The 12,500-nt window shown below is 42.8% G+C and overlaps 1 protein-coding gene across 2 annotated transcripts in view; it reads right to left on the bottom strand.

Annotated features, from left to right (window-relative positions):
• Positions 1 to 7,918: 7,918 nt before the first annotated feature.
• The window catches only part of cerkl (CERK like autophagy regulator), a 47,577-nt gene continuing 42,995 nt past the window's right edge, over positions 7,919 to 12,500 (bottom strand). For both annotated transcript variants that reach the window (XM_079519172.1, XM_079519173.1), the window contains exons 11-14: positions 12,266 to 12,374; positions 11,707 to 11,803; positions 8,256 to 8,476; positions 7,919 to 8,160 (exon numbers count right to left, since the gene is read on the bottom strand). In XM_079519172.1, coding sequence (XP_079375298.1) covers positions 8,079 to 8,160; positions 8,256 to 8,476; positions 11,707 to 11,803; positions 12,266 to 12,374 — 509 coding nt within the window. In that variant the 3' untranslated portion in view covers positions 7,919 to 8,078. The remainder of the gene's footprint in view (positions 8,161 to 8,255; positions 8,477 to 11,706; positions 11,804 to 12,265; positions 12,375 to 12,500) is intronic.

Raw genomic sequence — 12,500 nt, 5'->3', positions numbered from 1 at the left:
TTATAGTATGCCGTCCGAGGCCATGGGCTATAGCCCATGGTCTCGGAGGGTTTTTCATAATTTTTGAGGATTTGAAAAAAAGACGAAAATCACTCCGAGACCATGGGCTATAGTCCATTGTCTCGGAGTGATTTTCATATTTTTTACAAATCCTCAAAAATGATGAAAAACGGCATGCTATAGTATGCCGTCCGAGGCCATGGGCTATAGCCCATGGTCTCGGAGGGTTTTTCATCATTTTTGAGGATTTGAAAAAAAGACGAAAATCACTCCGAGACCATGGGCTATAGTCCATTGTCTCGGAGTGATTTTCGTCGCTAGAAAGGTCAAAAGGTCAAAGGTCAAAACGCTAGAAAGGTCAAAAATGGCTAGAAAGGTCAAAACGCCACGATGCGCTTTTTTCATCGCTAGAAAGGTCAAAACGCTAGAAAGGTCAAAAATCGCTAGAAAGGTCAAAAGGTCAAAACGCTAGCAAGGTCAAAAATCACTAGAAAGGTCAAAACGCCACGATGCGCTTTTTTCATCGCTAGAAAGGTCAAAACGCTAGAAAGGTGAAAAATCGCTAGAAAGGTCAAAAGGTCAAAGGTCAAAACGCTAGAAAGGTCAAAAATCACTAGAAAGGTCAAAATGTCAAAACGCTAGCAAGGTCAAAAATCACTAGAAAGGTCAAAACGCCACGATGCGCTTTTTTCATCGCTAGAAAGGTCAAAACGCTAGAAAGGTGAAAAATCGCTAGAAAGGTCAAAAGGTCAAAACGCTAGAAAGGTAAAAAATCACTAGAAAGGTCAAAACGCCACAATGCGCTTTTTTCATCGCTAGAAAGGTCAAAACACTAGAAAGGTGAAAAATCGCTAGAAAGGTCAAAAGGTCAAAGGTCAAAATGCTAGAAAGGTCAAAAATCGCTAGAAAGGTCAAAACGCCACGATGCGCTTTTTTCATCGCTAGAAATGTCAAAACGCCACGATGCGCTTTTTTCATCGCTAGAAAGGTCAAAACGCTAGAAAGGAAAAAAATCGCTAGAAAGGTCAAAACGCCACGATGCGCTTTTTTCATCGCTAGAAAGGTCAAAACGCTAGAAAGGTAAAAAATCGCTAGAAAGGTCAAAACGCCACGATGCGCTTTTTTCATCGCTAGAAAGGTCAAAACGCTAGAAAGGTCAAAAATCGCTAGAAAGGTCAAAAGGTCAAAAGGTCAAAGGTCAAAACGTAGTCTTGTAGTCTTGGATACGTCCACGATGGAGCTGTCGGGAGCTTAAAATGCCTATGGTTTCATTGCAAACCGACCACTAGGGGGCGAGCAAAATAAGTTTGCAATGTTTTTTGAAAACCTTATGACCATACCTAACAGCATGCCAAAATTCAAAAAGCAGTTACCAAGTGCATAATTGTTATGATTTTTTACGTGACACTGCCGGGAGCTAAAATGCATATAAACTGTGATTAATGTAAAAAAATATATAACAATTATGCACTTGGTAACTGCTCTTTGAATTTTGGCATGGTGTTAGTTATGGTCATAAGGTTTTCAAAAAACATCGCAAACTAATTTGGCTCGCCCCCTAGTGGTCGGTTTGCAACTTTGGAATGAAACAGGCATTTTAAGCTTGCGGCAGCCATCGTGAACGCCATCTTGAAAACGATCCCTTTCAAGCAAGGGGCCAGTGAGGCGCTCCAACGTTGAAGCACTGGGCCCTAGTGGTAAAAGGAAGGACAGGCGGACCCGTGCTTTAACACGTAGGTCGTAGGACCATCACTCCCTACGTCACCCATACGTCACCCCGGAGGAGGTACTTCCGGCAGTCTTCCGGGTGCTTCAAAACGCCACTGAGCAACTTCATCGAAATGAATAGCTTGGGGGCGGGGCTAGTGCTCCAGTTCGGTCTCTATCCTTTATATACTCTATGCTTTCAAGTTGTTTGTTTTCCGTAAAATGTTAGTATGTTATTTAGCACACCCAATGGTAACAGAATCCTTTCATTGCAAACCGACCACTAGGGGGCGAGCCAAATTAGTTTGCAATGGTTTTTGAAAACCTTATGCCCACACCATGCAAAATTCAATTCAAAAAGTAGTTATGAAGTGCATCATTGTTATGATTTTTTACATTTACATTTTAGCCACCGTGGACGCCATCTTGAAAACTATGCCTTTCTGGTTGTTCGTTGTTCCCAAACTTTTAGTATGTTATTTAGCACACCCAATAGTAACAGAATCCATTGAAAAATCTCTTTTACAGAGACTAAAATAGGGTGCATTTTGCATCCCAAAACACAGTTTATAGTTAAGGGACGCAATAAAACAACAACCTCTGCATCCACGACCACGGGATGCACTACGGTACTACTGTACTGTTTTTTATTCTAGTCTATTTTGCTAGCTTTAGTTATAATATAATTTCTTCTTCTGTTTTCTACATGAATATAAACACATTATAACCATATAAAATGAAATGGGAGTTAAATGCTGCAATTTGTAAAAATGGCAAAACATGACTCCTAGCATCGTTGAAGTGGGACTCATACAATGTCCCTGGGACTCCTCTAAAAGACCATCCCTGCATCCCGGGACTCATTACATTGAAAACCTATTTACAACACTGCTTTTATCAATTATTTTGGATTTCAACGATACCTATACGTATCTAATATTTGAGTCTGTGCAAACAGACCACTAGGGGGCGCACCCAACGCGTTTGCACACAAACCTTATACCCATACCTAACGCATGTATCAAAATGACGGAGCGGTTGCGCAAAGACCCGCCCGACAGCACTGTTTAATGCAATTTATTTGTGCAAGTTATGGGTAGACCTACTGTTGACTTTTACAACTTTGTCATGAGTAATTCAACAAAAAATACTTATAACTGGAACAAATAAATTGCATTAAACAGTGCTGCCGGGCGGGTCTTTGCGCATCTGCTCCGTCATTTAGAATTAGGCTTAGCCTACCTAACACCACACCAAAATTCAGAAACTAGTCCCCAAAAGCCAAATCTTTACAAGTCCGCCCCCTGCTATTTTTCGTTTTTCTTTTAGCTTTTATGACCTCAATTACACCCCAAAAAAAACCTGAACTGTGAACATTCAGTGGATTTTCTGTGGTCTGACGTTTTCTCTGGGGTTTGGAAGCATTTTGAGCTGCAATGAAAACAGGCAAAACAATAAAAACAGTGACATCTGCTGGCAAATCCCATTGACATATATGGAATTTGCAGGTTGTGACATCATAAACAGCAGGAAGATCAGAGCACTTGTTTGAGCCAGAAAACACCAGACCACAGAACATCTACTGAATGTTCTGTAGTTCAGGTTTTTGAGTGGTGTAAACCACTCCTACAACTGGCTTTGTTAGTCTGTCTGTCTGTCTGTCTGTCTGTCTGTGCATGCAAAATGAGCATGGTTGCTATGGTCACCCAGTTCACAGGGGTGTGATTTAATTACGTCAGACATTACGTCAGACCACAGTTGATCAGTCTATATAAGACCTTACACCACTCAGTTCACACGGGTGTGATTTTTTTGGGTACAATTGAGCTCAGAAAACCAATTTTTTTGTCACCTGTAGCTCCTAGCCAGACCAACCTGAAGACCAGCCATACCTCAACCAGTGTGTGGAGCCCAGACTGCAGGTGAAGATGAACTCTCCAGACTCAGCCAGGGATGTTTCTATTAAACAGGAGGAATCTGAAGACATTTCTATTAAACAGGAGGAAACTGAAGACATTTCTATTAAACAGGAGGAACCTGAAGACATTTCTATTAAACAGGAGGAACCTGAAGACATTTCTATTAAACAGGAGGAACCTGAAGACATTTCTATTAAACAGGAGGAACCTGAAGACATTTCTATTAAACAGGAAGAACCTGAAGACATCTCTATTAAACAGGAGGAACCTGAAGACATCTCTATTAAACAGGAACCTGAAGACATTTCTATTAAACAGGAGGAACCTGAAGACATTTCTATTAAACAGGAGGAACCTGAAGACATTTCTATTAAACAGGAGGAACCTGAAGACATTTCTATTAAACAGGAGGAAACTGAAGACATTTCTATTAAACAGGAACCTGAAGACATTTCAGTTAAACAGGAGGAACCTGAAGACCTCCCACAACTCAACATTCTGCACATGGTTGTGTGCAAAGAGGAAGTTTCTCCTGGACAGGAGAGGATCCCCAGTCTGCTCCAGGAGGAACCAGAGCCTCCACACATTAAAGAGGAACAGGAGGAGCTTAAAGAAGAACAGGAGGAACTACTTCAAAGACCAGAGGAACCTGATGGGTCAATGTTGACATTACTAGCAGTGAAAGGTGAAGTTGAACTCGAATCTGACACTGAAGTCACTGATGACAGTGGTGATTGGGGGGAGGCAAGTGGAGGTGTCGAGTCTGTCGACACTGTAGAAAGACCTTTCCAGTGTAAAATGTGTAACAAGAGTTTCAGTAAGTTGAAGACGCACCAGCGTATTTACACGGGAGAAAAGCCGTTTCAGTGTAAACAGTGTGACAAGAGTTTCAGTCACTCAGGTGACTTTAAGAGACACCAGCATGTCCACACTGGAGACAAACCTTTCCAGTGTAAACATTGTGACAAGAGTTTCAGTTTGTTAGGTAATCTGACGGCACACCAGCATCTCCACACTGGAGACAAACCTTTCCAGTGTAAACGGTGTGACAAGAGTTTCAGTAGGTCAGATAGCCTGACGGCACACCAGCATCTCCACACTGGAGACAAACCTTTCCAGTGTAAACATTGTGACAAGAGTTTCAGTAGGTTAGGTAATCTGAAGGGACACCAACACGTCCACTCAGGAAACAAACCTTTCCAGTGTAAACATTGTGACAAGAGTTTCAGAAGGGCAGCTGTCCTGAAGACACACCAGTTTGTCCACACTGGAGAAAAACCTTTCCACTGTAAACAGTGTGACAAGAGTTTCAGTAAGTTAGGTAACTTGAAGAGTCACCAGCGTGTCCACACTGGAGACAAACCTTTCCAGTGTAAACATTGTGACAAGAGTTTCAGTCAGTTATGTAATCTGACGTCACACCAGCATCTCCACCCTGGAGACAAACCTTTCCAGTGTAAAGATTGTGACAAGAGTTTCAGTCAGTCATGTGACCTTAAGAGACACCAGCGTGTCCACACTGGAGAAAAGAAAAGTACTGCCGAAGCAGTAGGGCTTTAAGCAACTAGTCGACTATTCAACTAGTCTACTAGTAAATCCACTAGTTGACCTTGTTGGTACTAGTTGATAGTTGATAGTTTTTTTTAGGCCTCAAGATCAGCTAGATCAGGGGTTCCCAAACTTTTTTGGCCCAGGTACCCCTTGGGGGGAAGATTTTTTTCCAGGTACCTCCTCATCCTCGCAACACCGATAAGCATATTTGCAACCTTACATTTAGGCCCAGGCTACACGAATATAACCTGACTCCGCCAGATGGGGCAGCAGAGAGTCCCCCCTCCTGCTCCCATCTGGGAACTCTCAGGCAGACTTGATGCCCGGCCACAAAACGGCCTGGCCAATCAGCAGCAGCTAGAGGCGGGATAGCTGCTGCTGATTGGCCAGTACCCCCCCCCCCCCCCCCCCCAAACCTCAAATGACGTCACATTGTAGGCTCTACAGAGCCGAAACGACTTTTATTCGGCTCTAAAATAGGAGTATGAATCGTGCCTAAGACTAAACATTAAAGGAAGCAGCCCAATAGAAGCTCCTCATTGACACTTCTTGTCAACGCTTCCCTCTGGTCATTTCCCCTGTCACAATTGTATACATTGGAAGAGTGAGTCATTTCTACACCCACATTCGGGGAAAACATATGCAGTTAAAGGCAGGATTTCATGCAAAACAAAATATGTGGTATACCTTTTGAAATGCCCCTGTGGCCTATGTTATGCTGTGTTGTGCTGTGATTTCTGTACGTTTTCTGTTTTGAATGTGTCTATGGAGTTAGCATTACTCTAAGTCTAATAGACCCCCAGGTGTGGTTAGAATATTGAAATGTCTTCCCTGTGTATTTTTGGTTTCTCAAAAGGCCCAATGGAGGCCCAGGTCAACTCAAAAGGCCCAATGGAGGTAACTCGGGTGGCCCATCAAGGTTCTACAACTGAAATTGTTTGACTCATTTTTGATGAATTGAACAAGGTGGACCCGCTTGTAAACAAGTGTAATGCTTTATTGGGTCGTCCACTCACAGTTAACAGTCTTTGTATTGAGTTGTGCTTGAATTGTACTGTAATTCTGCAAACTGTTAATAAATATTTCAAATCAATCAATCAATCAAAAAATTCATCGGATGTCTGCCACAAGAATAAAAATCAAAACAATTGTTAACATGATTATAATTCATATTTGAGTTCTGGCATGAACAGTAGCTGTGCCATGTTGTCTTACTTATTCAAATGTTTTTTTTTTCACTTTTCTTTAACACTTTAATTGCCCGGAACTATTTAATCCATTACATTCATGCGCCCAGTCGATTTATAAACACGGACGCCTTTTCCGGACGGACCGGCCGGAAGTTCATGATGTTGTGTAGAAGCTAACAATAGCCACAGCACTATAGAGTCGATCGACAACAACGGGAGACAAGAATAAATCTATCGAGACTAGCGATTGGACCACGGAGCGCCGTCTAACACAGGATTTTTTTTCAGAAAAAGACGGGATGATTTAGATCGCGATTTATGAACGTTTTAAGATTTTCGTTTTCATCAGCTAAACAGGGGAGGGAGTTTTTCGTTGACGCCTCACTCTTGCGCGTCACCGAGCAGAGCCCAGGAGGCACGCCTGGGCTATACAGCCATGCGATCTGTTCTCGTATCAATAAACTTCGTCTTTTGGACAATACTTCGTCCTGGGCGACGGGCGTTACTAATAGAAAGGACAAAGAACTTCGTCCTGGGCGTTCGGAGTGTTTAATGTGTGTACTTTGGACATTTGTAGTTGGAGACATTGTTGTAAAAAATGTGATGCACACTTCCCTATTTGGAATAATTTTAAGGTGTAGGCCTATAAAACCCTTTTCCCAAGACTTTCTTTTATTAAAATACAAAAAATAAAAAACGGACTTTGTTCCATACATACAGTGAATGCAAAATGACTTGTTTCCATACTAGTGAGTAAAATTGCTTTACAGCATTGATGGTCTTTTAAATTAAATTAAAGGCGGATGGTTAAACAAAAATTTTGTATTACAATAAAGGTAGCCTACCCCCATATCTATACAAAACACTGCCATGGTGTATGAAGATATATCGAAATCGAAATCAAACCTTTCGATATATCGAAAGGTTTGATTTCTGTAATCGAGATGCAGATTACAGAAATGTAATCATTGTCTCCACCAGGCCGAAGGCATGGGGAGAGAGTATGTTTTGCACTCCGTCCGTCCGTGTGTGTGTGTGTGTCCGTCCGTCCGTCTGTGAACAGCTAATCTCCGGCCCCGTTAACCCGGTCGATTTCTCATAATCCACCTTCATTGCCTACGATTGGCTTCTAAACCTTTCAGGAGTAGCCCGCTTTGTACCCGTTTTGTACAAATTGCCACAATTACTCAATGCAGCATCCGATTGCGGTGAAACTGTGCATGCATATTCCCACTAGGGTGAGGAATAAATGCCACTTGACAGTTTTCAAATCAGCCTCATGGTGGCGCTACAACAGGCCAAGCCGCGTCTCTCTCACACACACACACACACACACACACACACACACACACACACACACACACACACACACACACACACACACACACACACACACACACACACACACACACACACACACACACACACACACACACACACACACGTGCCCAGAAGGGCACTTTTTCTAGTTACACATTGATATCTAACTCGTATAAAGACAAACCTCAATGCAGAAAAGTTAAAAGTATAGGATAGGCTTGAATGTTTTTTCCAAATCTCTTTATTGTCCTCCACAGGTCTTACATCATCCTCCGTTGCACCTTTCACAGGGAAACGACAAAAAATACAAAATAAAAAGATTTTCAAGGTTTTCCAGTCTGTGTGTAGATCTACCGAGGTGTTCCAGTGTCATTGTAGATCTGTGTTTTTTTCAGATGCAGGAACAGCTGATGCTGGCCTCCTCAGCACTCTCCACCTCCCCACCATACAGAGTTATCAGGCTGGAATGAACCCTGGAAACACACGCACGCACGCAGTCAGAACTTTAATCCACGTCACCATCATCAGCATCATCATCATCATCGGTAGAATTTAGCGGTAGAATTACCTGACCAGCACTTCGTTGGGTATGCAAATGAGCTCTCCGTCGATGTTCCACGGGAAGCCCTTCCTCTCCGAGGACAGGATGGGTGTGGTCTTTGGATCGTCCACTTCCTGGCTGTCCTCGCTCTCCTCCTCCTCCTGCTGCTGCTGCTGCCAGCCAATCGGGAGCCTGGGGCGGAGCTTCACGGCCGCCACGGTGTGCTTCTCCACAAATGGGAAGTCAAACTGCGGGGAGGGGAAGAGACACAACACTAGCCAATCAGAGACAGACTTACTGGATGTAGCAGTGGCTCAGAGCCTCAGCCTGATGGCCTCAAAAGTCTAACATCTCCCCCGGTCCATAGGGATATCCCTTTGGTCTAGTGGTTAAGATGTTGGACTTCCACGAGGGAGACCCGAGTTCGAATCCCGGGCATTACATGGACACCCGTATTTAAAAGGACCATAACGGGGGGAGTATAGAATACTTGATTGGCAGTTTAAAAAATTACAAAAATGACATGCCAACATGGATTATACACAAAAAAAGCCAAAGCTTGTTTCCATTATGGTGACATAAAACATAACACGAACATATTGTACAAACATGAAACAAATACAAAATAATCCGTATATAAGGCTGGGAGCTATAAAGGACAAGAGGTACCCTAAGAGAAGAATCCAGAGCAGGGGATGGGATGGGAGGGGGGTATCCGACTATCCGGGGTCGGGATCTAACTATGACCAGTCCGTTAGTGTGAAGATGGAGCCATGATTTAAGGTCATTCTTAAATCTTGCAAGATAATTTAGGGATTTGAGTAAAGTAAGAGAACAAAAGTATTGGCGTTCATATATAAATAATATGCACAATAAGCCATAGAAACATGGAAGACTGACCTCAGTAAAACTATGTTAAACCTAACATTAACCCTAACATCAGTAAAACTAACCCTAACCTCACTAACTAACTAACTATGCCCAACAGTAAAACCTAAAAATCTAAACCTAACCCTAACCCCAACACTCACCTACCTCTACACAACCCACCTAAATAATTAATTATATAAGCTATGTAGCTTAGACATCTTGTTTTTACAGGTCAATATTGAAGGACATGGTGCTGTTTATAATACAAATAAAGACCTTTCGACAAGCTGATTGATACTCGGGTCTCGATAGAATCAGAAACGGCTTTCTAATGCACCCGATTTTCGCGCTCCGTCCCTACCCACATCTCAGATTATTTTGTCCCAGGGACCCCCCAGATGCAAAGACTTTAATAAAAAATGTTCGCTTTACTGTGGCATAAAACACCAAAAGGGGTTCCCGTCCTGAACGGGTTAAAGTGAGTTGCGAGCCCCTGCTTTTTTCTATGTTGTCCGTTTGTTTTAACAGTTTGGCTCAGCACCAAGGCTAGAGGATGTATGGTACACAGCCCTCTCTCTACCATATTGCTACAGTGTGAACACCTATTTGTCAGACCTGTTGCATGTGACCTGTAACACCCCCAGGGGTCAGTATAGCACCACCGGTATTGTGTGTCACACCGCACGCACGCACGCACGCACGCACGCACACACACACACACACACACACACACTGAGGAATTCAAAACAAATATACCTTATGAAAGTATCTTTTAAGTTTGTTCTCTTCTCCATGAACCTTGGTCTATGAAGTTTGCCTCAAAGGACTTTGGAGCTTTGATTGATTGCTTTAACAATTTATTTCACAGCAGGCGCGCAGGAGGGAGGACAGGGGGGGCGGACGACACCCTCAGTTTCATGAGGAGGGGGGGGTCGTCCCCTCCAAAGAAATCACTGAGCACATAGATATACCACTGGAGATCAAGTTAGTAGCAGCAATTATGTGTAAATCAAACAGTCAGGTAGCCTATATTGTCATTACAAAACTCTCAGTACAAGTCAGAGACAGGTAAGAGAGAGATGTAGTTGGAGTTGTTGAGTCAATCAATGAGACAATGATGGTCGTTAACAAGCCATCAACACACAGAGTCAAATCTCCCTCAGAGAGTCTATTCTCAATGATGGTGACACCCTATAGGGAGGGTTTATCTATTTTCTTTGATCACTTCTCCTGAAATTAGGCCCATTTCTTTAAATTAAGCCACTGGAGTGATACATGTCTAGAGTTCATAATGTATCTTTATTTTTTGTCTTCTTCTTTGTTTCCAGCACTTAGGATCTGGATTATGTCCAAATGAGTCTTTGAAAAAAGAAATAATATGAAGCAAATATTTGAGTTAAAACCGTTCGCTCTGAAAGAATATTGCTACAGTGTGAACACGCTATATCCCTATATTTGTCAGACCTGTTGCATGTGACCTGTAACACCCCCAGGGGTCAGTATAGCACCACCGGTATTGTGTGTCCCGCCACACAGTCACACACACAGTCACACACACACACACACACACAGTCACACACACACACAGTCACACACACACACACACACACACACACACACACACACACACACACACACACACACACACACACACACACACACACACACACACACACACACACACACACACACACACACACACGTCATTTTGTCATATAGTGACTGGCTTGTTTACAGTGCAGTGTCCTGCCTGATCCATTTATAACTTCACACGCCATCCCAGCATAACCTTTAGGATTGTCTTCATCCATCCATCCATCCATCCATCCATTCATCCATCCATCCATTCATTCATTCATTCATTCATTCCTATATGCATGTATCTACAGTAATGTGATTGCATTAAGGCCTGATAACAATAAACAGACATCTAGATCAGGTCAGCAGAGGTTTCATGTCAGTGTATTATTATACATAGAATGTGGGTTAGTTGGTCATGCCATGCCGAGCCAACATGAACTAGGCTAATCCATTAGCCTAATCAGTGCTATGCTACAGCGTCCCACTGGTCTACTGGTAGATGGCTGATAATGGGACAGGTATACATACTGGCCGGCTACAATGTCACAGTGCAGTAACACCCAGATAATTTAGACCTGAGGACGATTCTACAAATGCCTTCTAAATCCTGACAAAAAAAACCATGTTTCTATGTCAGTGGTTCTCAGACAATTTCATGTCAAGGACCCCCAAATCTGAACTGCTCAAAATAAATCTGAACTGCTCATTTGACCCTTGACCTCCAAAATGCAGTTACTGCCTTGGTTTTGAGTTAGTTTTTTGTCCTAACTCGTTCCACATTTGCCATTGACAATGGAAGGAGAATGTTCGTCATATGTGTCTGAGCAAAGCGACATATTACGTCATGATGATGTACGATGATAAGAGCGCCCCTCACTTCACACGGGTGTGTTTTTTATAATGTTTTTCCTCTAAAACAATACAAAATTAAACTCTACAACTTTGTCACAAGATAAAACAGGACAGACAGACAGACAGACAGACAGACAGACAGACAGACAAATAGACAGACAGACAGACAGGTTACCTGTCCAGTTTTACTGCCGTATCTTTTCAGGTGTCTGATGAACTCTGACCTGGAAGTGTTTCCTACGGCAATCAGCTCGCCGCTGCCATTGGCCAGCCTGAGAAAGCAAACAGGAAGTCGGTGCGTGTGAGAGGAAAGGTCATCACCAAAGATTTTTAATATACGAAGATATACGATCTTCGTTGGAGCCACTAGAGGCGAAATGGACTACAAATCCTACAAATGGTCTAAGTAGGCGTGGTTTGGTTCTCTCCCGACATATTTTTTATTTTATCACAGCCTACACACAGCCTATTGCTGCACAAAGTAGTCAATCAAAGTTGTCTTTATATAGAAAAGCATTTATTTTTTCTCATCAGACTGTGGTTTTATGGAGGTGTACAAATTAATGAAAGTAGAATATTTAAATATCATTATTTACAGCCTACTATATTTATTTTGTTACTCAGAGGCCCTCTTCTCCTCTCCTCTCACTCTCCCTGTGTGTGTGTGTGTGTGTGTGTGTGTGTGTGTGTGTGTGTGTGTGTGTGTGGGTGTGTGTGTGTGTGTGTGTGTGTACCTGGTTTTAGACAGTCCATATGGTGTGTGTGGACTCAGGCAGGGGATTGACATGATGCTGATGTTCAGATACAGTCCCTGATTGGTCTGCAGCCATGGCTCCTCCCCCTCTGCAGCGGCGGCAGCCAATTAGAGGAGCAAGAAGGCTTATGAGCAGAATGTTGCTTAAACAGAGAGAGAGAGCGAGAGAGAGACAGACAGACAGACAGACAGACAGACAGACAGACAGACAGACA

The sequence above is a fragment of the Electrona antarctica genome (assembly GCF_951216825.1).
Source record: "Electrona antarctica genome assembly, chromosome: 13".
NCBI lineage: Eukaryota > Metazoa > Chordata > Actinopteri > Myctophiformes > Myctophidae > Electrona > Electrona antarctica.
The sequence above is the reverse complement of the archived record's forward strand: the minus strand, read 5'-3'. Positions and strand labels throughout refer to the sequence as shown.